Here is a 24,749-nt window from a genome sequence, read left to right on the forward strand (position 1 = left end):
TGCATTGGAGAAGGAAATGGCAACCCATTCCAGTGTTCTTGCCTGGAGAGTCCCAGGGATGGGGGAGCCTGGTGGGCTTCCGTCTATGGGGTCGCACAGAGTTGGACACGACTGAAGAGACTTAGCAGCAGTAGCAGCAGCGTTAAATCTATAGATAAAGTTAGGAAGAACTGACCTCTTGACAATAGTGGATCTATTCACCAACATGAAATATCTCTCCAATTGTTAATATTTAGTTCCTTTGAGATTTCTTTCATCAGAGTTTTACAGTTTTTTTTTCTATAGGTCTTGTATTAATATATATATATTTTAGAATTACACCTAAGTATTTCACTTTTTTTTAGTGCTAATGTAAATACTATTGCATTTTTAATTCCAAATTCCAGTTGTTCATTGCTGTTAATAAGCTTATTTCCAACATATCACAAGCATACAGGAGGATGAGACCAGATACCATTTCTCTTACCTACCAAGTTGCTTTAAGTAAATATATTTTTCTGACAACTTAGTTATGATCTTGAATCAGAGTTTTATTTTAATCTTGCTGAAAGGAAAAGGTTAATTAAGATATTCTAAGATTTCATTTTTGGGAGACACATTTAAAGGAAAAAGGAATGGTTAGTTAATCATTGTTAAACTATACACAAAATGTTATACTAGATAAAAAGAAAGGAATACTTGTCCAAAGGGTTTATTGTCCCAGCTGGCATAGTTTGAGAGAGCATGGGCACGCTGTTAATGATTACACTGAGATAACCCAGGACTTTACCCTGCACCCAGGGGTGCCTGACCTCTAGACTCTCGACTGACAGTGCAAAACATGGTTTCCCAGAACAAGTCTTAATCCCATTAAGGTCTATCAGAAAATTGCTCAAGCATTTGATCAGAAATTTCTTTTCAGAATGAGTTTGAATTACATCATATCAAAAAGCCCTGCTCCAGGCTGCACTTAGGACAATTTTCCTTTCACATTGCTTGTTAGTCTGTGGCATCAGGTGGCTGCCTTGAGTACACCCACCCCCCACCCCCGACCCAGTATCTCTTCTTCTTCTCTTCTGCTCATACTCTTCTTTGTCTCTCTGACCTCCTCCTCAAGTTTTAGCCTCATGCTGGTGGTGCTCCATCCAATAACTCCATGTAGTTAATAAGAATAGTGGCCATGACTTCTTGTTGAGTGATCGCCATATAACAGATATTCTGAATACTATACGCATGTTTACTAATATGTGGCAGAGGATGAGATGATTGTGTGGCATCACCAATTCAATGGACATGAATTCGGACAAACTTGGGGGAATGATGAGGGGCGGGGAGGCCTGGCGTGCTGCAGTCCATGGGGTTGCAAAGAGTTGGACATGTCTGAGCACCTGAACAACAATAATAAATTTACTAATTTAATCCCTACAAGAACCCTTTGAAGTAGGCACAGTTGTTCAGTGGCTAAATCGTATCAGACTCTTTGCAACCCCGTGGACTGCAGCACACCAGGCTCCCCTGTACTTCACTATCTCCCAGAGTTTGCTCAAATTCATATCCATTGAATCGGTAATGCTATCTAATCATCTAATCCTCTGCCACCCCCTTCTCCTTTTGCCTTCAATCTTTCCCAGCATCAGGGTCTTTTCCAATGAGTTGGCTCTTCTCATCAGGTGGCCAAAGCATGAACAGGATAAAAAGGCACAGGACGCGTTGTATTTTAGTTGAGGAAATTGAGGCACAGAGAAGTTAAGTGGCTTGCGTAATGTCACAGAGCTAGTGAATGTTAGATTTGAATGCAGACAGGCTAGAGCCTTTCTTTTAACCACTCTGCTACAGAGAGGGGCATCTGTCAGACATATCTTTCTCTCTTTATAGATCACTTCATATCTGGGCAAAGTCAACAAAGAAAGAAGGCTGGGACTAACAGGGATGGAAAAATTTTGGTCCACATTCAAAAAATATATACCTGTTTTAGTCTGCTCAGGTTGCTGTAACAACATACCATAGACTGGGTGGTTTAAACAACAGAAATGTATTTCTTACAGTTCTGGTGTCCAAAAGTCCAAGAGCAAGGTTCTGGCTGATTTGGTCCCTGGTGAAACCTGGGTCCCGGCCTTGTAGACAGCTGCCTTCATGCTGTGTCTTCACCTGATCTCACCTGTGTGCAACACGAGGAGAGAGGAAAAGAGAGCTATGACCTCTTCTTGTTAAGATGCTAATCTCATTGTGGGGGCCCCACACCCTAATTCCTCTCCCAGAGGGCCCACCTTCTAATACCCTCACACTGGGAATGATGACTTCAACACATGAGTTTTGGAAGAATACACATTCAGTGCATAACAACACCCTCATCTACAATGCACTGGAATAACACTCGTGCACCAGTTAACAGTGGCTATCTCTGAATCACAGGAGAAGAGGGGATGTGTTTTTACCTGATTTCAGTTTTTTTCATAAGAAATTTAACTTTTATGTAAGGGGACACATGCTACTACAGAACCTCAGAGTTGAATTTGTGTGTGTGTGCTTGGCTTCCCTTGTGGCTCAGATGGTAAAGAGTCTGCCTGCAATGTGGGATACCTGGGTTTGATCCCTGGGTTGGGAAGATCCCCTGGAGAAGGAAATGGCAAGCCACTCCAGTATTCTTGCCTGGAGAATCCCATGGACAGAGGAGGCTGGCAGGCTACAGTCCATGGGGTCACTCAATGTGTGTTCAGTCGTGTCTTGACTCTTCACGACCCTGTGGACTGTAGCCTGCCAAGCTCCTCAGTCCATGGGATTTCCCAGGCAAGAATATTGGAATGGTTTGTCATTTCCTCCTCCAGGGGATCTTCCTGAGCCAGAAATCAAACCACTGTCTCCTATATTGGCAGGTGGATTCTTTACCACTGAGCCACCTGGGAAGCCCCCAGAGTTGAATGATGACCTCCAAATGTGTTTCTCCCTTGGTTTTGCATTGAAGTGGGAAACATTTTCAATGAATTTCAGGATAAAGAATTTACAACAAAGGTCATCCTTGAAAATAGGTGAAGCAACACTGTGGCATTTAAATGCACACGGAGTGTGGGCTCTGGCTTTTACGGAAGTTACAAACTGACTGAGCCAAGTTTTCAGCCCAGGCAGGAGTCAGTTCCTTCACATACACACAGAACATCCTTGTTGAATGCCCGTACCATCCATTATTTCAAGTTCACTCTGGGTCTAAGCATAGATCATTCTCTCTCCTATTTAAGAACAAGCAGAAGAGGCTCCTGGGAACTGGCAATTAAGAACAGCATAAATCAAGCTGAAAAATTGCCCATGATTTCAACCATTTGTTCGGACACTTTGCTTATTTCTCATCTTCTCTGCTTTTCCCTAATTCCATCTCTTTTTTTTGTTGTTAATGCAGGATTCAATTATGGAGGGCTGCTTTATCTTTCTTTTATGAATGTAATAAATGAAAAGGAAAAAGCTATAGAGTTAAGAAAGCTGCATCAAGAGTCCACGGGTATCTAAAGAGACAGAAAAGTAATGAGAAAGTTTTCAGAGAGAACAATGGCACTGAGATGACCAAAATTACGGGTCAGCATATCCCTCAGAGGTTGGCGTCTCTCTGTGGTGTTACTGGTATTAGCATAATAGCTTAAAGTTATTAGTTTTTCTAGGCACTGAATACATTAATTCAAGAGTGCAGAAGGTCTAAACTATTAATGCTTAAGTCTACTTGATGTCCAAATAACCACTTAAATAACTGAAAAATATTACCTGGTTCTGTGAACAAAACTCAGTCTCACCAATTCTGAAGTTTTAACTTTTTTGGGGGGGGGGGAGCTGCACTATGCAGTGTGTGGGATCTTAGTTCTCTGACCAGGGATTGAACCCTTGCATTGGTAGCATGGAGTCTTAGCCACTGGATCACCAGGGAAGTCTCTGGAGTTTTCAACCTTTTGAGTCTTGGGTCCAATAATTTAATGTAAGAACTTGGGTCCTGTGCTTACATGACAGAACCAAAGGTTATACTTCTAAGACGATCACTTCTGTATTTTAAAGTACTCTGTTGATGCCTTAGTAACAGTTACATTTCTCCTTGGCTGAACCTCTCCCTGCGACCCCCGCCACACCACCCTCCTGCCCCAGGCAAAAGAGCAAATCTAAGTGTCTGAGTAGCTTTTATCAGTAGTTTTGGAACTGTGCTAACTGTACAGTTTAGATCTTTTAGTAAGGAAGAGTTCCCACTGCATGCAGAACTAGAGTTTGCAGGTTTTCTTTTCTAAAACTGGGATCTTCAAGTGAATTAAAAAGAATAAGAAAATAACAACTGGTTCTTACTCCTCAAGAATCAAGTCTTCCTGCCTGGCTTTATGTGTTCCACCAGCTTTGTTCTTCCTTTCAGTTCCTAAGCTCTGCCCTACCCCCTACAGATATCCAGCAAGTGTACTGCGCTCAGCAGAGGATGCAAAAATGAAAGAGATACAAATCTTTTCCTTGCAAGGAGGAGCCACTCAGCAGTGGACCTGAAGAGGCTGCTGCCAGCAAGAGCAGTGGCTCCAAGAAAAAGAAAAAGCTCCGAAAGCTATCCCAGAAAAGTTAGAATGGACATCTTCCTAGTGGGACATAACTTACAGAGGTATTCCCCATCCCATCCCCTAGAGCCCAATAAAAATAAAAACAAATTAAAAAAAAATCTTTTTCTTGAAGAGCTCACTGTCTAATAAGGAGACATGAAAACATAGGAAGAGGTATAAAGTATGGCAGGAGTTCAACAGATGGAGACTTCAGTTTTTAGAGAATGAGAGGCATCAGAGCTAAGTCTCTGGAAGAAAACATGACATGGAGACATGTAGATATTTTATCATGACTCCTCAGCCATCTGTCTATGTCTTTTGATGCCAGACACAATGTTTTCCATTTATTTGTGAATTTCTCAATGCTAGCTAGAAAGCAATAAATACTTTTTTTTAAGTGGTAAAATATGATACATATATAGAATATTGTGCATATTTTAGAGTGTTTACTTAGGAGTGGAATTTTGGGGTCATAGGGTGTATGCAGCATAAACTTATTAGATAATGACAAACCATCTTCCAAAGAGATTAAATCAGCTCCCTCTCTTACCAGTGGAATGTGAAGATTCCTTCCTCTCCTCCTCCTCTCTCCTTCTATCTGTTGTTGCTCCTATGGTGAATCAGGCTCTGTACTCCCTTCGTTATATGTCTTACTTCATCTCATTGAGTAGTGATATTTTTATAATAAATAACCAGTAAACATATCACAAAACTGATTGGGAGACTGAATTAGTGACTGAAATAGTTTCCACATCCACTGGGGACTATCTTGAAGAAATAAAATATCATAGTGCACTTTTCTCATTTTCAGAAACATGAACTTCTTCTGGCAGACTTTATTCTGCTTGGGGGCCATCTAGAAAGTTGGATTACGTGTGAGAGAGAGAGAGAGAGGGAGAGAAGGAGAGTGTGTGTGTGTGAGAGAGAGAGAGAGAGGGAGAGAAGGAGAGTGTGTGTGTGAGAGAGAGAGAGAGAGAGGGAGAGAAGGAGAGTGTGTGTGTGTGAGAGAGAGAGGGAGAGAGAGGAGGAAGGAGAGAGTGTGGGTGTGTGTGGTGAGCAGAGAAGAGGGAGAAGGAGAGAGTGTGTTGTGTGAGAGAGAGGAGAGGGGAGAAGGAGAGAGGTGTGTGTGAAGAGAGAGAGAGAAGAGAGGGAGAGAAGGAAGAGAGTGTGTTTGAGAGGAGATGAGAAGAGAGAGGAGAGAGAGGTGTGTGTGAGCAGGAGAGGGAGAGAGAGAGAGAGTGTGGTGTGTGTGTGTGAGAGAGAGAGAGAGAGAAGGAGAGAGTGTGGTGGGAGAGAGAGAGAGAGTGTGTGTGTGTGAGAGAGAGAGAGAGGGAGAGAGAGTGTGTGTATGAGAGAGAGAGAGAGAGAGAGAGGGAGAGAAGGAGAGAGAGTGTGTGTGTGTGAGAGAGAGGGAGAGGGAGAGAGGGAGAGAAGGAGAGAGTGTGTGTGTGAGAGAGAGAGAGAGAGAGGGGGAAAGGAGAAGGACGAGAGTGTCGGGTGTGTGTATGCCAGGTAGGGAGAGAGAGGGAGAGAGAGTGTGTGTATGAGAGAGAGAGGAGAGGGAGGAGAGCAAAGAGCGAGTCATTGAGGGTTGTGCTAGCATAAAGAGAGAGAGGGAGAGAGGGAGAGAGATGATGAGAGGGATTCAGACCTCTGACGTTCATTTTTCTGTACTGGTGTTGTGCTGATTTGAGCACGAGAGAGAGACCCCGAGGGGAGGACCAAGAGAGTGTCCCGAGGTGTGTGTGATTAGGAGAGAGACAAGAGAGCGAGGGAGAGGAGAGTGTGTGTTGTAAGTTCTTGGAGATCAGATGTTCGTAGGAGAATGAGAAATCGAGAAGGGACGAGGGAGGAGAGATATTGTCGTGTGCTTCTGAGAGAGAGAGAGGGGAGAGAAGAAGGGAGGATGTGGTTGTGCTGGTGAGAGAAAGAGAGAAACCAGTATAAAGATAATCATTAATTGAGGAAGAGGAAGAAAACACACAAGGAGAAGGGCACAGCAAAGTCGTGGGTAGTGTTGTAGTGCTAACACTGTTTTGATGGAGAGAGAGAGGGAGAGAAGCGAGAGTGTGGGGTGTGGGGAGGAGAAGAGAGAGAGAACAGAAGGAGAGAGGGAGTGTGGCTGTGGGTGAGAGAAAGAGAGGGAGGGAGAGAAGGAGAGTGTGTGTGTGTGAGAGAGAGAGAGAGGGAGAGAAGGAGAGGTTGTGTGTTGTGTGTGTGAGAGAGAGAGAGAGAGATGGAGGAAGGAGAGAGTGTGTGTGTGAAAGAGAGAGAGAGGGAGGGAGAGAAGGAGAGTGTGTTGTGTGTGGTGTGTGAGAGAGAGAGAGAGAGAGAGAAGGAGAGAGAGTGTGTGCGTGTGAGAGAGAGAGAGAGAGAAGGAGAGAGTGTGTGTGTATGAGAGAGAGAGAGAGAAATAGAGAGAGAGAAAGAGAGTGTGTGTGTGTGTGTGTGTGTGAGAGAGAGAAGGAGAGAGAGAGAGAGAGAGAGTGTGTGTGTGTATGAGAGAGAGAGAGAGAGAGAGGGCGAGAAGGAGAGAGAGAGTGTGTGGCAGTGGTCCAGGCTCTGTGCCGGGGCCACCCCATCGCACTTACAGAAGGGTAACTCGGCATCTCTGGCCTGCAGTGTCCCTTGGTCCACTTCCTTCCCTTTGCTGGGGGGGAGGGGCAGTGGGTGCATCACTCCTTCCTAATTTCACAGTCGTCTTCTGCAGTAAAACCAAGCTCCCCTCTTTCCTCACAGGTGCCTGAATGTTTCTGGTCTCTGAATCACCATTGATTCCACATGCATCCATTTATCTTTAGTCCATCCTATAGTCTACTCTTTATGGGTCTTGATCTGTACTAATTGATCTGATAGCCCTTTGGAGTTGCCGTAGTTTAGTGTACTTTGTTTGAATCTTAAAACTCTTCAGCTACAATGACAAAAATGAATATTTAATTCTTATTCACAGATGTGAATATTTAATTCTTGTTTTTTTAAGTTGAGGTATAGTTGATTCACAATATTGTGTTAGTTTCAGGTGTAGAGCAAAGTGATTCAGTCTTTTTATATGTGTATGGGCTTCCCTGGGGGCTCAAATGGTAAAGAATCTGTCTGCAATGCAGGAGACCCAGGTTCGAGTCCTGGGTTGGGAAGATCTCCTGGAGAAGGAAACGACAACCCACTCCAGTGTTCTTGCCTGGAGAATTCCGTGGATAGAGGAGCCTGGTGGGGTACAGTCCAGGCGGTCACAAAGAGTCGGATATGACTGAGTGAAAAAAACTTTCACTTCCTTTTCATATGTTTATATGTATATATGGGTGCATATTATTTTTCAAATTCTTTTCCATTTTAGTTTACTGAAAGATAATTTACTGAAAGATACTAACCCTAATTGAACATAGTTCCCTGTGCTATACAGTAAGTCCTTGTTGATTAGCTATTTTATTATTATTATTATTGCCACATTGTGTGACATATGTGGCATATCTTAGTTCCCTCACCAGGAATTGTAGCCAGGCCCCCTCCATTGGGAGTGCTTAGTCTTAACCACTGGACCACCAGGGAAATCCCAGCTTTATATATAGCAGTGTGTATCTGTTAATTCCATACTCCTGATTGGCCACAGATAAAAATTTTTGTGCAACGGGAATTTTTAGTTTCTTATTTCCTTAGTATTTATTATGCTATTTACTATTGATTAAACTATTGCAACTTCCATAGAAAGTGGCTTGTCTTTTTCAAAACAATTGAAGTTGGCTTTTTATAGCCAATATCATTATTCTAAGATTCATCCATATTGCGGGTCAACTATGTTTCTTTCATTTTATCTGCTGTATTCTATTCTGTTGTGTGAACACATCACTGTTTATCCATTCTCTAGTTGGTGGGCATTCGGATGGTCTCTTGGATTTTACGTTTGTGAATGATGTGGCCTTGAACATTTTTGTGTGTGTCTCCTGTGGTACATGGGGCAATCTTTCTCTCATATGTGTTCTTAGGAGTGGGATTTCTGAGTCACAGAGTATACAAACTTCCAGCTATAGAATATCAAGGCTAACTGTGTTTCAATATAGTTGCACCAATTTTTGTATCTGTGGGTAATCTATAAGAAATACAATAGTGGGGACTTCCCTGGTGGTCCAGTGGCTACAACTCTGGGCTCCCAATGCAGGGGGCCCAGGTTTGATCTCTGGTCAGGGAAGTAGATCCCATATACCGCAACTAAGAGTTTGCAGGCTTCAACTAAAGCTCCCACATCTTGCAATGAAGATGAAAGATCCTGCATACCGCAGCTAAGACCCAGGGCAGCCAAACAAACAAATATATAAAAAAAATGCAATGGTTTCCCATGCTCTCTAATGCTTGGTATTGTCAGACTTTTATATTTATTTCAAATTGGTGCAGAACAGCCTTTCACTGTAATCTTGATTTGCGTTACTCTGAGCAAGGTGATGATTTTCACATGTTTTTTGATTATGCATGTGTACATGCTGAGTTGCTTCAGGAATGTCCATCTCTTTGTGACCCCATGTACTGTAGCCCACCAGGCTCCTTGACTATGTATATTTCCTCTTGCATGAAATGTCTCTTGATTCCCCATTTTACAGATGAGAAAGCTTACGATCAAAGACATTAGGTATCTCTTCTATGGTGACATAAGTATCATGGGCAGACCTGAGCTTCAAATTCAGGTGTATATGAAACACACAGTATGCGTTTTTTCCACTTAACACTACTTCCTTAAACAATGGGACTAGTTTATAATGCGCTTTCCCAGTGGCTCAGCGTTAAAGAATCTGCCTGCAATGCAGGAGACTTGAGTTTGGTCCCTGGGTTGGGAAGATCTCTAGGAGGAGGAAATGGCAACCCACTCTTCTTGCCTGGAATATCCCATGGACAGAGGAGCCTGGTATGCTACAGTCTATGGGGTCGCAAAAGAATCAGACACGACTGAGTGACTAAACAACAACAAATCAGAGGTTATTCACTTAGATAAGTGCTTTCTCTCAAAGGATTCGCTTTAGCAGTCTATCCTTTTATTCCAACAATGAAGCCATGATTTACACAATTTGAAGTTTTCTTTTCACAATTGCTATCATTTGAAAGTCAGTTTGTAAGTCTTGTAAGAAAAATGTTCTTATTAAATTAAAATTTTCTCACTTTTGGGGAACCAAATGATAGCCCCCAGATTTTTCATTCACTTTAGGAATTAGGTCCATTCTGAATGGCTATTGATCATTTCAAAAATCAAAAACAACAGTAAAGTATTAAAAGTGTGGGCATACCATGGAAACCCAGAGCTGGCCAAGAGGAAGCTGAGTAGTCCATATTAACTAGATGTTTTGTATTTTTGGATTGTGTCTAATATTGTTACTGGGATTCTATGTAGTATTTATTTTGGAGGAAAAGACTGACAAAGATAAATTTATGAAATGTCTTCCCTAAGTCCTTGAGCCCCTCATCCTTTTCTGCCCCCTCACCCTGCTGATGCTCTTCCTAGCACAGACCCAGCTGATAAGTTTCTTTGGCACTCATCCAGTCTACACCCACTAGACTGTACACTCCATGAAAGGAGAGCTCTTTTTCTTTATTGCAACTTATCATCCGCATGAGTGCCAAACTCAGAGTGGATGTTTATGATCTAGTACAGTGATCCCCAACCTTTTTGGCACCAGGGACTGGTTCTGTGGAAGACAATTTTTCCACAGACCGGGGCTGCGGGTATGGTTTTGGGATGATTCCAATGCAGTAGGATTCTTGCTCTTGTGAGAATCTAACGCTGCCACTGATCTGACAGGAAGTGGAGCTCAGGCAGTAATGTGAGCAATGGGGAATAGCTGTAAATACAGGTGAAGCTTTGCTTGCTCACCCACCGCTCACCTCATGCTGTGTATCCCAGTTCCTAACAGGGACTGGTACCAGTCTCTGGCCTGGGAGTTGGGGATCCCTGATCTAGTTGATAGAAGGAAAAATGACAAAACGTTATACGGAGTGGCTACTGTTTTTAGAGGCACCCTTAGCAGCAGCAGCAGCAGCCCCCATTTACCTGTTGTTTTACCTCCACCCACAGCCTCTGCAAAGAAGAAGGAAGGACATGGCAAGGTCACACTGAATCACGAGATGTTTCACACTGCCTCTCCTGCTCCCCAGAATTCGGCACCCTACATAGGAGCCAGAGACTAAAAGAACCCCATACTAGTACATTCTGGGGATTGTAGTTTTATATGGGCTTCCTCTATTCACAGCATCAGAGAGTTAGGTACTGGAAGTAAAATTGGATTACATTTTAGTTTAACAAAATTGTATCAGGATAAAAGCTTCTGGACATGAAAACTGATCCAGTAGCTGAATATATCAACTTGCCTCTCCAGCTGTATATTTGAAAATAAAATTCAGTCATCACTATAGTGGAGAGATTTCCGGGCCAAGGACAGTCCACACATCTTGAATTTTCATAAATATTGAGTCCAGATGGCTATCTTCTCTTTATTGGTTAGGCCAACAGAAAACATTTCCTCACAGGGCTTATGAAATCCTGCAAAATAAAGGAGAGGGCATCCTGATACTAATTTCTCATTTAAATGCTTTCTTCTCTGCAGTCACCCTCTGTGTTTTTTTTTTTTTTATTTTCAGTCTAACTCTATTGACGCTTTCAGTTGCTAAGTCTAAGATCTCTCTTGGTAAAGTCACCTTGCATTTGAAAATATGTGGGTTATTTTCAAATATCTTTTGATATTGATTTCTAACATAATTCCACAGTGACAAGAGAACAAATTCTGTATGATTTCAGTACCTTTAGACCGTCAGATTTTTGCACCTTGTTTTATGTCCCTAGATATGTTCCAGTGTCTCTTAGTTTATAGTTTACAGAACTTGAACAGAATTTGTATCCTACTATTAGATGGGGAAACAATGGAAACAGTGACAGTCTTTATTTCCTTGGGCTCCAAAATCACTGCAGATGGTGATTGCAGCCATGAAATTAAGAGACACTTGCTCCTTGGAAGAAAAGCTATGATCAACCTAGACAGCATATTAAAAAGCAGAGATATTACTTTGCTGACAAAAGTCCATCTAGGCAAAGCTATGGCTTATCCAGTAGTCATGTGTGGATGTGAGAGTTGGACCATTAAGAAAGCTGAGCACCAAAGAATTGATGCTTTTGAACTGTGGTGTTGGAGAAGACTCTTGAGAGTCCCCTGGACTGCCAGGAGATCAAACCAGTCAATCCTAAAGAAATCAGTCCTGAATGTTCATTGGAAGGACTGATGCTGAAGCTGAAGCTCCAGTACTTTGGTCACCTGATGGGAAGAACTGACTCATTGGAAAAGACCCTGATGCTGGGAAAGATTAAAGGCAGGAGGAGAAGGGGATGACAGAGGATGAGATGGTTGGATGGCATCACCGACTGGAAGAACATGAGTCTGAGCAAGCTCAGGGAGTTGGTGATGCACAGGGAGGCCTGGCGTGCTGCAGTCCCTGGGGTCACTAAGAGTTGGATGACTGAGCAACTGAACTGAACTGATTGTGTGAAAATTGTATAAATCTTAATTATGTTGAATTGGTTCACAATGTTTTTCAGGTCTACTATATCCTCCTACTTGTCTGTATGTTCATTCTATTAATTTTTGAGAGTCTGATATTGAAACTCCAACTAAAAATATTAATTTTTCTACTTAAAAATAATTGTAATATATCATAATATAGTGGAACTATATGTAAATTTGTTCTGTATTTGCCAAGTCTCTCCTGTAAGTGTGTTATCATGCTTTCATAATTTAAAAAATAAAATTAAAATAATAAAAACAAAGAAAGGAGAGGGTACATCTTTTGAATATTTAGAGGGAAAGTAAAGTCTGATATAACCTAGTGCAGGAAGTAGAAGAAATTTTAGGGCAGTGGTACCCAACCCTTTTGGCACCAGGGACCAGTTTCATTAAAGACAATTTTTTCCATGGATTGCGGGGTGAAGGAGATGGTTTTGGGATGATTCAAGCACATTACAATTTATTGTGCACTTTATTTATGTTATTATTACTTTGGCTTCATCTCAGGCATTAGCTCCCAGAGGTTGAGAATGCCCCTGTTTTAGGGTATCATTTGCATAACAAGATGCAGGAAGACATAGCTTCGGTGATGAAAGGATAGAAATTTATAAAAGGAGAACATGTTGCATGAAAATATAAGAGGATAAGACAAGAAGGGTGTTGGGTGAATTAAGGAACCATTGCAAGGCAATTAAAAATGCAACAGCTGAATTGCTATCCACACTGAAGGCAGTACACTGTGGGATCGAGAGAAAACAATGGAAGCACTGAAGTGGAGAACAAATGTCATGGTCTCTTTCCAGGATGCAGAGGAAAAGTCCAGGGACTTTTAACCCAGATGATCTGGGAGTGGAGATACAAAAAGGAGTGCCAACCTCAGAACTTCAGGCATTCCCAAGGAAGAAACCGTGGAGATGGAAGCAATAATCAAAGATATGTTTGAGCCAACCTTCTTGACTTTGTTCCAAAAAGAATCTATTTACCATGTTCTAGGAAGAGGCTGTGAAAAGCCTTCCTTCATCTTCTTGGTGCTCTCCCTTCTGGGGCAGTGGTCTGTAAGGCAGTACAAGGAAGTGGGGTCCATATTCTAGGGGTCAGAGGTGGTGCCTTGGAAGAGAAGTGCATAGCAGACAGGGAATACAAGTTTTCTGTAGCTTTTCTGGAAAGGTCCAGGTTAGTGGTTTCTTGTTACCTTTAAACTGATGCAGCTTAGGCTTATCTGGCCAGTGGTGGTGAATTTCAAGAAATCTGTATGAGTCATGAGACATCCCTCATAGCTCAGATGGTAAAGAATCCTCCTGCAATGCAGGAGACCTGTATTCAATCTCTGGGTCAGGGAGATCCCCTGGAAAAGGAATGGCAACCCAACTCCAGTATTCTTGCCATGGACAGAGGAGCTTGGCGGGTTACAGTCCATGGGGTTGCGAAGAGTTAGACACTACTGAGTGGCTAACACTAACTGAAGAGTCAGGGTTCTCCAGTGAAGCAGAACCAATAGAATAGGATATGAACATATGTACACACAGATATACATACACATAAACACATACCCACATACATATACATGACACATGTATGCTTACATGCATTTACATATACACATATACATTGTTATTGTCTTAGTCACTAGGTTGTGTTGTGAAAATTCTTTTGCAACCCAATGGACTGTAGTCTACCAGGCTCCTTTGTTTGTGGGATTTTTCAGACAAGAATACTGGAGTGGGTTGACATGTTCTCCTCCAGGGTATCTTCCCAACCCAGGGATCAAACCCACATCTCATGCATTGGCAGGCAGGTTCTTTACTGCTGAGCCACCAGGGAAGCCCATACATGTATGTATGTGGACATACTTGGTTCATGCAGTTATGGAGGCTGACAAGTCCCAAGATCTGCAGGCTAAGTCAGCAGATGGAGACCCAGGAGGGGCAATGGTAAAATCCTGATCCAAGTCTGAAGACTTGAGAACCAGGGTTTCTATTGGTGTGGTTCTAGAATGGCAGGCCAACGTGCCATCAGACTTGAGATCCAGGAAGAGCTGATGCTTCGCTTTGAGTGTGAAGGCAGGAGAAAGCCAGTGTCGCAGTTTGAAGACAGACAGGCAGGAGGAATTCTTACTTGGGGGAGGGTTGGCCTATGCTTTCTATTCAGGCCTTCAACTGACTGGACCCACATTAGGGAGTTGTTCAGTGGCTCAGTCATGTCTGACTCTTTGTGCCCCCATGGACTGTAGCAAGCCAGGCTTCCCTGTCCTTCACTGTCTCCTGAAATTTGCTCAAACTCACATTAGGGAGGGAAACTTGCTGAATGCAGGCTACTGATTTAAATGTTCATCTCAGCCAAAGACATACAGAAACACCCAAAGTAATGTCTGGGTGCTCTGTGGCCCAGTCAAGTTGATACAAAATGAATCATCACAGAATCCTTTCAGATCACATATGCCAATTTTTAACGTTGCTTTATGTCCTGTGGTTGAGGAAGGGGCCACAGTGAATCTGGAACAGCCCAGAAATTCAGGACCCTGCTCCCATCTTTGTCCTGTAGGATGACTTCTGAGCATTAAGAAGGGACCCCAGAGGCAGAAATTTGCACTATCCAGGAGGGAAAGCATCTCTTTGAGAACACAAACCTACCTCCTACCCAAACGTGAGGCAGGCAGGTCCTGTGAGAGAGTCAATTCCTAGGCAGGTTGATAAGAAGTCTGGGATCCCTGAGGAGGAGAAAGGGGTCTGGGGCTCTCAAGGAGGAGATGGGGTCTGGAATTTTCAAGAAGGAGGAAAGGACAAGCATCTTTCTTTTTTTCTCTACATTCCTTACTCTTGGTCATATAATATGTTTTTTTCTTTAAGCCCAGAACTGATAATTACACAACAAACAACTCAGTTTAAACTCTGTACTAAGAGTTATATAACAAAAATATATCCTGCTTGAGGATAGTTTTTCCTTCTTGAAAACTGTCTGTCTAATCCTGTTATCTTAGAATGTATATTATGGGGATGGGTCTGGTAAGATCTTTCTATTGTTAAGTTCTAATCCTGTTACCTTAAAATGGAAATTGTGGGAGTGGGTCTGGTAAAATTTTTACAACTTTGAGACATTCTTTTGACTTATTGTAATAACTAATTTAAAAAGTCTATAACTCCCTTGCTTAGACTAGTGAGGGGGGCACTCTTTGTCCCCCTTCTGATGTCTGTGTCAGAAACTTTCTCTGTCCCTTTTCATACTTTAATAAAACTCTGCTATGCAAAAGCTCTTGAGTGATCAAGCCTGGTCCCTGGTCCCATAGCTAAATCTTCTTTGGAGATCACGAATCCGACACTGTTGACTATAAGCTATCATCCTGGGAGCTCATCCGGGATCTTCAGGACAAGGTAAGAACACTCAGAGCTCTAGCCTCTCTGCTTTCTCAGTATACACATTTTCTGCTTTACTTTACTAACACTTCAGTGTGTTTGTGTGAATGAATGACACGCCCTGCGTGAAGCAAGTGATGAGCCCTGCTCTGCGGTTTTGTGGTGCCTTGTAATGACTGAAGGTAGCCCCCAAAAGGGGAGCCTTTTTGGGGGTTTATACTGACATGCCAATGTCAGGAGACACCCAACATCCCTGGGAGGGTAGTGGCCAGAAATGGGCAAAGTGTGTAGACCGAACTTTCCTTTCTCAGTCAACTTTTCCTGGTCTCTTTAACCATTTTGAAATTACTTGGAGAATTAGAAGTACTAACCTAATCTGTTGGATCATAGACTTTCAAGGGACTTGTGATCCATGCTATTACTATGTACTTTTACTTAGACTCCATGTATGGAAGCGCCTAGCCTTGCTAGGAGCCAAAAGTTACAACAGCACATTTGGGAGTGAGGCGGAGCTCTAACTCCCGGAACATCTCTCAGGCTAGAGGTCACTCTCTTGGCTGCCTGCCTCAAGGGCCAGGGACCTGAAAGTGAATCTTCGTCATGGCTGTACCTCCGATCTACGTGGATAGAAGTATTGCTGGTGATCATAACGTTTTTGAGGACACAGATTGGGAATTTCCGGATCTGGTCAGGCTGGAAGCGCAATGGGCTTCCTCCTTTGGTAGTGCTAGCTTTCAGCGGACAAGAGGAGGCTCTCTGGTGGCTTTTGTCTCAACTTCCTAGATATTCCTTTTGTGGAATCTGTGGGGATGAGCTGAAAGGACAAAATTTGCTTTTTCCTCGCTGGCCAACCCTCCACCACCTCTTTTGCTATATTGGTGTGGTGACACTCAAAGGGATATCTCAGTTGTTGTTCATCCCTTTATGACTCACCGTTTCTACTGTGGTCAGGACTGTACTCATGAATGTACACAGGCACACGTAAGATGGATGTTTCCCCTAGTAGTACCAACTTGGGAAACATTCTGAAAAGCTACTCTGCTCCACCCTGGGTGGCATCAGAGAAAAGGGCAAATCAAAGATCTTGGTGGTATGGAACAAAATCAGTCTGGGATGCCATCAGGTCTACCCCTGGTTCATCTCCACCCCGAGTCAGTGGTAGAGCCAGGAGGAATGAGTAAGGCACCTGCGTCTGTAAGGGACAGACTAAGTCCAACCAGGGAAGGAAAGCTTCAGTGTAAAGTCTGTCTACACGTCCATCTTGAGCAGGGAAGGATGCTTCTGTTGGAAAAAAGCCACGGTTGTGGATGCTGCTTTTTTCTCTCACAGATGGGAGCTAACAGTTCCAGAACCACTTCTTTAAAATGTATTAAAAAAAAAAAAACAACAACAACAAACTGGGACAAGTTAGATCCCTAGAATTTAAAAAGATATGCCTCATCTTCTTCTGTGATACTGAATGGCCACAGTATCCTTTGGAAGATGGGGAATGCTGGCTGGTTGAAACGTCTCAATTATTACTGTTTTACAACTAGACTTGTTCTGTAGAAAGCAAGGGAAATGGGTAGAAGTGACAGAAGTGTTGCTCTTTATATCTCTGTGAGACAAGTCAGACTTGTGTCCTAAGGGTACAGATTTGAGTGTGAAACCTTCAGTTCCCTCCTGCCCTCTAACTTTGCCCCTGTGTCTGCGGCTCCCAACTAAACAGGCTGAAAATCAGGGCACCCTTCTAGGATGAGTTGCCTCAGTCTAGCTAGAATTTCAAACAGTCCCAATTGTGGTTGAGGCTATTTAGGGGATCCAAAAGGTACATGGGAGGCTTTATGGGACTAACTTTACTTTACGACCTTACTTGGAGAGATGGAATGTGTGTCTTGGGACAGACACTGACTCCTGATTTGAAAACTTGAGTTTTGGGGGAAGCTACTACTTTTGGAGATGAATGGCTTGCATGTGAGGCAAGGGAAAAGAGGGAACATGAAATAAACCTCCTTCCTACTGGGAGCCAAGTGGTTCCACTAACAGAGTCACTTTGTATTCTTGAAGGACTCAGCAAACAAGTGCTAAGACCTTATGCTAAGTTGGCTGGCATAGCACAGGGAGAGAAGGAAACTCCTGGTAAATTCTTAGGTAGACTATGGGAGCCTCTCCACAAGTTTACTGAAGTTGATCTTGAAATTATAAGGGAGAAATAATTTTAAAAGATAGATTTCTCACCAAGTCTGCTCCAGATATCTGCCATAAGTTATGAAAACAGGTGTTTGAACTAAATCAGTCTTTAGAAAAACTGTTATAGCTAGCTCAGGTGGTATATTAGGTTAGAGAGTACGAGGAGGAAAAAAGAACAAGACAAAAGACTGAAGTCCCAACAATGGCTGTTAGATCTGCTCTGAAACAGCCTGACAAAAATGAAAAGGAACGGACTTGTCATTACTGTGGAAAGGAGGGGCATCACAAGAGGGATTGCCCTTAGGTGTCTAAGCCACCCCTGGCTCCGTGTCCAGTCTGAAAAGGACCGCACTGGAGAAGAGACTGCCCTTCGAGGCGTAGGCCCCAGGGGTTGGACTCTCAAGACAATCAGGACTAAACGTGCTCGGGGGTCTCCACACAAGCTCCCATCCTAATTACACCTGAGGAACCCTGGGTATTAATAACTGTGGCGGGCCAATCAGGAGATTTTTTTTTTTTTTTTTTTTGACACTGGGGCAAATTTCTCTGTGCTCACTGAAGCCCCTGGTCTGCTTTCCTCCCGATTCACTACTGTAATGGGACTGTCAGGAAGAGCCAAATGCTGTTATTTCAATCATCCTTTAAGCTGCAACTGGGACTCTGTGTTGTTTTCTCATGAGTTTCTGATTGTGACAGAGTCTCCCTCACTCCTTCTGGGGAGGGACATACTGAGCAAGGTCCAGGTCTCTATTTTCATAAATACGGAGCCTGCTCTTTCTCTCCCATTAACTGAACAAAATGTAAATCCTAAAGTGTGAGCTGATGGAAAAATTGTGGATCAAGCACAAAATGCTGCTCCTGTCTTTATCAGACTCAAAGACCTTCACCTATTTCCACATTAAAAGCAGTACCCACTAAAGCCCGAGATTAAGGAAGGGTTAAAACCCATCACTGAAAATTTAAAGGAGCAGGGGCAGTTGATTCCCTGTAATAGTCCATGCAACACTCCTATTTTGGGTGTGAAAAAGTCAAGTGATGAACGGAGACTAATTCAAGATTTATGAATAATAGATGAGGCTGTGGTTGCTTTTATTCATACGCCAAAAACAAATGGATTTTCTTGCTTACAAGTCTGGGTAGACACTTTTACTGGATGGATTAAGGCCTTTCCCTGTGATAGTGAACAGGCTAAGGAAGTTATAAGAATTTTGATCCCTGAAATTATTCCCAGGTTTGGGCTGCCATGGAGCCTCCAGAGTGGCAATGCCTCTGCCTTTAAAACTACTGTAACTCAAAGGGTGTTAAAATCTCTAGGAATAGTATGTCACTTACACTGTTCCTGGAGATCCCAATCTTCAGGAAAAGTAGAAAAGGCTAATGACATTATTAAGAAACATCTGCATAAATTAACTCAAGAGACTCAGGACAATTGGCTTAAAGTTCTACCCATAGCTTTAATGAGGGCTTGGACTGCTCCTAAAAAGGAAGGACTGTCCCCCTTTGAATATATCTATGGGTCTAAGGCCATACCACCCTGAACACGCCCGATCTCCTCTGAATATATCTATGGAAGACCCTTCTTACATACAGACATTGTCATAGATCCCAAAGCCTTAGAATTAACTATGTAACTCAACTTTCAGCTTCTCAACTTCCTCATCAATTGAAGGCTTCCCATGGTGGGTTTCTCCACTTCAAGAAAAGGGCTTTCTTCAACTCTGTGAATACCTTCACCAACAATAATCATATGTGATGCCTCTTCTTGATCTGATGACATCTAACAGTCCGAAGATGGATTGATGTAATTATGGACATAATGTAACTTTTAATATTGATTATGTTTTAACTTGATTTAATGACTATTTTGCCTTACATCTATAACTGTATAATGGGGTTTGTTCCCAACCATCTGAAAGCTTTTAGGTTACAAATGGTTGTTCAAGCTCCTACCAGTGCCACCACCTCCTCCAGCTGTTACTTGGGGCTCCTGGATCAGAGACCTTCAATATGAGATTTAGGAGAATATTTTGCCTCAACAATTCAGGGATGACATCCCTCAACAGCAAGAAGTAGTTATGAAATAAAAAAGACGACCCTTTCCCTTGGCAACATAATTCTCCTAAAAGAAAAAGGGGGAATGAGAGAGTCAATTCCTAGTCAGGTTGATAAGAAGTCTTGGGCCCCTGAGGAGGAGATAGGGGTCTGGAATTCTCAAGGAGGAGGAAAGAACAAACATCTTTCTTTTTCTCTACATTCCTTAGTCTTTGTCACATAATATGTTTTTTTTTTTTCTTTAAGCCTGGAACTGATAATTGCACAACAAACAACTCAGTTTAAACTCTGTACTACCTACCAGAGATGCTCAAAGGGCTCAAACCTTGTGCACACCAGGACCCAGAGACTGAGCCAGAACTGTGTTTGAGTGTCTTCTGTGGAGGTATGGGTCAGCAGTGGACTGATGTAGAGGCAGGGACTCTGGGTGCAGTAGACCTGGGTATGGCATGAGCCCTCTTGGAGCAGGTTGCCATTAATCCCACCATAGAGCCACCAGAACTTACACAGGACTGAGGAAACAGACTCTTGGAGGGCACAAACAAAAGCTTGTGTGCACCAGGTCCCAAGAGAAAGGAGCAGTGACTCCACAAGAGACTGACCCCAGACTTGCCCGTGAGTGTCCAGGAGTCTCCAGTGTAGGCTTGGGTCTGTAGTGGCCTGCTGCAGGCTGGGGGCACGGAGTGCAGCAGTGGCTGCATGGGACCTTTTGAAGGAGGTAGCCATTATCTTCATGACCTCCACCATAGTTTGGCCTCAGGTCAAACAACAGGGAGGGAACACAGTCCTACCATCAACAGAAAATTGGATTAAAGATTTACTGAGCATGGCCCTGCCCATAAGAGCAAGACTCAGTTTTCCCCTCAGTCAGTCTCTCCCATCAGAAAGCTTCCATAAGCCTCTTATCCTTCTCCATCAGAGGGCAGACAGACTGAAAACTATAATCACAGAAAACTTACCAATCTGATCACATGGACCACAGCCTTGTCTAAGGCAATGAAACTATGAGCCATGCCGTGTAGGGCCACCCAAGGTGGACAGGTCATGGTGGAGAGTTCTGACAAAATGTGGTCCACTGGAGAAGGGAATGGCAAACCACTTCAGTATTCTTGCCTTGCCCCATGAACAGTATGAAAAGGCAAAAAGATAGGACACTGAAAGATGAACTCCCCAGGTCGGTAGGTGCCCAATATGCTACTGGAGATCAGTGGAGAAATAACTCCAGAAAGATTGAAGAGATGGAGCCAAAGTAAAAACAACACCCAGTTGTGGATGTGACTGGTGATGGAAGTAAAGTGCGATGCTGTAAAGAAAAATAATGCATAGGAATCTGGAATGTTAGGTCCATGAATCAAGGCAAACTGGAAGTGGTCCAATGGGAGATGGCAAGAGTGAACATCGACATTTTAGGAATCAGTGAACTAAAATGGACTGGAATGGGTGATCTTAACTCAGATGACATTTATATCTACTACTGTGGGTAAGAATCCCTTAGAAGAAATGGAGTAGCCATCATAGTCAACAAAAGAGTCTGAAATGCAGTACTTGGATGCAATTTCAGGAATGACAGAATGATCTCTGTTCATTTCCAAGGCAAACCCTTCAATATTACAGTAATCCAAGTCTATGCCCCGACCAGTAATGCTGAAGAAGCTGAAGTTGAATGGTTCTACAAAGACCTACAAGACCTTCTAGAACTAACACCCAAAATAGATGTCCTTTTCATTTTAGGGGCCTAGAATGCAAAAGTAGCAAGTTAAGAAACACCTGGAGTAACAGGCAAATTTGGCCTTGGAATACAGAATGAAGCAGGGCAAAGGCTAATAGAGTTTTGCCAAGAGAACACACTGTCATAGCAAACACCCTCTTCCAACAACACAAGAGAAGATTCCGCATGTGAACATCACCAGATGGTCAATACTGAAATCAGATTGATTATATTCTTTGTAGCCAAAGATGGAGAAGTTCTATACAGTCAGCAAAAACAAGACTGGGAGTTGACTGTGGCTCAGATCATGAACTCCTTATTGCCAAATTGAGACTTAAATTGAAGGAAGTAGGGAAAACCACTAGACCATTCAGGTATGACTTAAATCAAATCCCTTATGATTATACAGTGGAAGTGACAAATAGATTTAAGGGATTGGATCTGTAAGGTAGAGTGCATGAAGAAGTATGGACGGAGGTTCATAACATTGTAGAGGAGGCGGTAATGAAAACCATCCCCAAGAAGAAGAAATGTGAAAAGGCAAAATGGTTGTCTGAGGAGGCCTTACAAATAGCTGTCAAGAGAAGAGATGTGAAAGGCAAAGGAGAAAAGGAAAGGTATATCCATCTGAATGCAGAGTTCCAAATAATAGCAAGCAGAGATAAAAAATCCTCCCTCAGTGATTAACACAAAGAAATAGAGGAAAACAATAGAATGGGAAAGGCTAGAGATCTCTTCAATAGAATTAGAGATACCAAGGAAATATTTCAGCAGAGATGGGCACAATAAAGGACAGAAACAGCATAGATTCAACAGAAGCAGAAAATGTTAAGAAGAGATGGCAAGAATACACAGAAGAACTACACAATAAAGCTCTTAATGACCCAGATAACTACAATGTTGTGATCATTCACCTAGAGCTAGACATCCTGGAGTGCAAAGTCAAGTGGGCCTTAGGAAGCATCACTATGAACAAAGCTAGTGGAGGTGATGGAATTCCAGCTGACCTCTTTCAAATCCTAAAAGATGATGCTGTGAAAGTGCTGCACTCAATATGCCAGCAAATTTGGAAAACTCAGAAGTGGCCACAGGACTGGAAAAGGTCAGTTTCCATTCCAATCTCAAAGAAAGGCAATGCCAAAGAATGTTCAAACTACCTCACCATTGCACTCATCTCACACGCTAAAAGTAATGCTCAAAATTCTCCAAGACAGGCTTCAACAGTACGTGAACCATGAACTTCCAGATGTTCAAGTTGGATTTAGAAAAGGCAGGGGAACCAGAGATCAAATTGGCAACATCCATTGGATCATTGGATGAAATGATCCAAAAAGAAAAAGCAAGAGAATTTTAGAAAAACATCTACTTCTGCTTTATTGAGTATGTCAAAGACTTTGACTGTGTGGATCACAACAAACCGTGGAAAATTTGTAGAGATGGGAACACCAGACCACCTGACCTGCCTCCTGAGAAATCTGTATGCAAGTCCAGAAGCAACAGTTAGAACCGGACAGGGAACAAGAGTCTGGTTCCAAATCGCGAGAGGAGTACGTCAAGGCTGTATATTGTCACCCTGCTTATTTAACTTATATGCAGAGTACATCATGAGAAATGCTGGGCTGGATGAAGCACAAATTGAAATCAAGGTTGCTGGGAGAAATATCAATAACCTCGAATACCCAGATGACACCACCCTTATGGCAGAAAGGGAAGAAGAACTAAAGAGCCTCTTGATGTAAGTTAAAGAGTAGAGTGAAAAAGCTAGCTTAAAACTCAACATTCAGAAAACTAAGATCATGGCATCCAGTCCCATCACTTCATGGCAAATAGATGGGAAAGCAATGGAAACAGTGGCAGACTTTATTTTTGGGGGCTCCAAAATCACTGCAGATGGTGACTGTAGCCATGAAATTAAAAGACACTTGCTCTTTGGAAGAAGAGTTATGACCAACCTAGACAGCATATTAAAAAGCAGAGACAATACTTTGCCAACAAAGGTCCATCTAGTCAAAGCTATGGTTTTTCCAGTAGTCCTGTATGGATGTGAGAGTTGGACTATAAAGAAAGTTGAGCACTGAAGAATTAATGATTTTGAACTGTGGTGCTGGAGAAGACTCTTGAGAGTCCCTTGGACTGCAAGGAGATCAAACCAGCAATCCCAAGGGAAATCAGTCCTGAATATTCATTGGAAGGACTGATATTGAAGCTGAAATTCCAATACTTTGGCCACCTGATGGAAGAACTGACTCATTGGGAAAGACCCTAATGCTTGGAAAGACTGAAGGCAGGAGGAGGAGGGGAAAACAGGGGATGAGATGGTTAGATGGAATCACTGACTCAGTTGACATGAGTTTGGGTACCTCCCAGAGTTGGTGATGGATATGGAAACCTGGCGTGCTGCAGTCCCTGGGGTTGCAAAGAGTTGGACACGAATGAGTGTCTGAACTGCCTGAATGATGCACAGGAAAACCCTGAAGAGCTTTTAAAAGATATGAATACCTGGATCCTGTCCACACATCCTGAGTTAATTAGTCTGGATATGACCTGGGCACTGGGATTTAAAATAAAATATGCATAATGGTATTCACTTTTTTTGGCTCTCCCTTTCTTCTGTCATATTTAAACACATGCTTATACTCTTCTTTCTGGAATATTATTTTGACTTTATTTTTTGAATTATTTTTTTCTATTTTAATTTAAAAAATTTTAAATTTATTTATTTTTAATTGAAGGATAATTGCTTTACAGAATTGTGTTGGTTAATTTTTACTGGAGTGTAGTTGTGTTAGCTTCTATTGTACAGTGAAGTATACTTATAGCCCCTCTTTTTTAGATTTCCTTCACCATGGAAATTGAGTAGTTTCCAGTAGGTTCTCATTAATTATCTATTTTATTTTATACATAGTATCAATAGTGTATATATGTCAATTCCAATCTCCCAGTTCATCCCCCCTCTTCCTCCTTGGTATCCATACGTGTGTTTTTTACATCCGTGTCTATTTCTGCTTTGTAAATAAGTGCATCTAAACCATTTGTAACATCCATTACAGTCAGGATAAAGAGCAGTTCTATCACACTCCCAATTTTTCTGGCTTGATTTTTGAGATCAGACCCCCACCTCCATCCCTAACCCTAGACTCTGGCCACCACCAATCTGTTCTCTGTCCCTATAGTTGCCTCAGCCCCCTTTTAAGAATATTATTTAAGTGAAATTATAGGCACCTCATCATTGCAGTTTGGGGAGTTAAATGCTTCTTAGGTGATTTTAACGTGCTGCTAAGTTTGAGAATCACTGACATTCTTTGTAACTTGTTCCTTCCATAAGGTTGAGAGCTGCTTCCTTCTTAACTGAACGAGGAGTAACATTGGATGGAGACCCAAGAACATTCCACCAGGAGATTCAGAAAGGCGACCC

General features: G+C 42.5%; 1 protein-coding gene across 1 annotated transcript in view; it reads right to left on the reverse strand.

Annotated features, from left to right (window-relative positions):
* Positions 1 to 1,610: 1,610 nt before the first annotated feature.
* Positions 1,611 to 24,749, reverse strand: part of ADRA1A (adrenoceptor alpha 1A) — a 177,171-nt gene continuing 154,032 nt past the window's right edge. Inside the window, exon 4 of the mRNA XM_043453442.1 lies at positions 1,611 to 2,137. Coding sequence (XP_043309377.1) covers positions 2,111 to 2,137 — 27 coding nt within the window. The 3' untranslated portion in view covers positions 1,611 to 2,110. The remainder of the gene's footprint in view (positions 2,138 to 24,749) is intronic.

This window comes from Cervus canadensis, chromosome 30, assembly GCF_019320065.1.
Source record: "Cervus canadensis isolate Bull #8, Minnesota chromosome 30, ASM1932006v1, whole genome shotgun sequence".
Classification (NCBI taxonomy): Eukaryota; Metazoa; Chordata; class Mammalia; order Artiodactyla; family Cervidae; genus Cervus; species Cervus canadensis.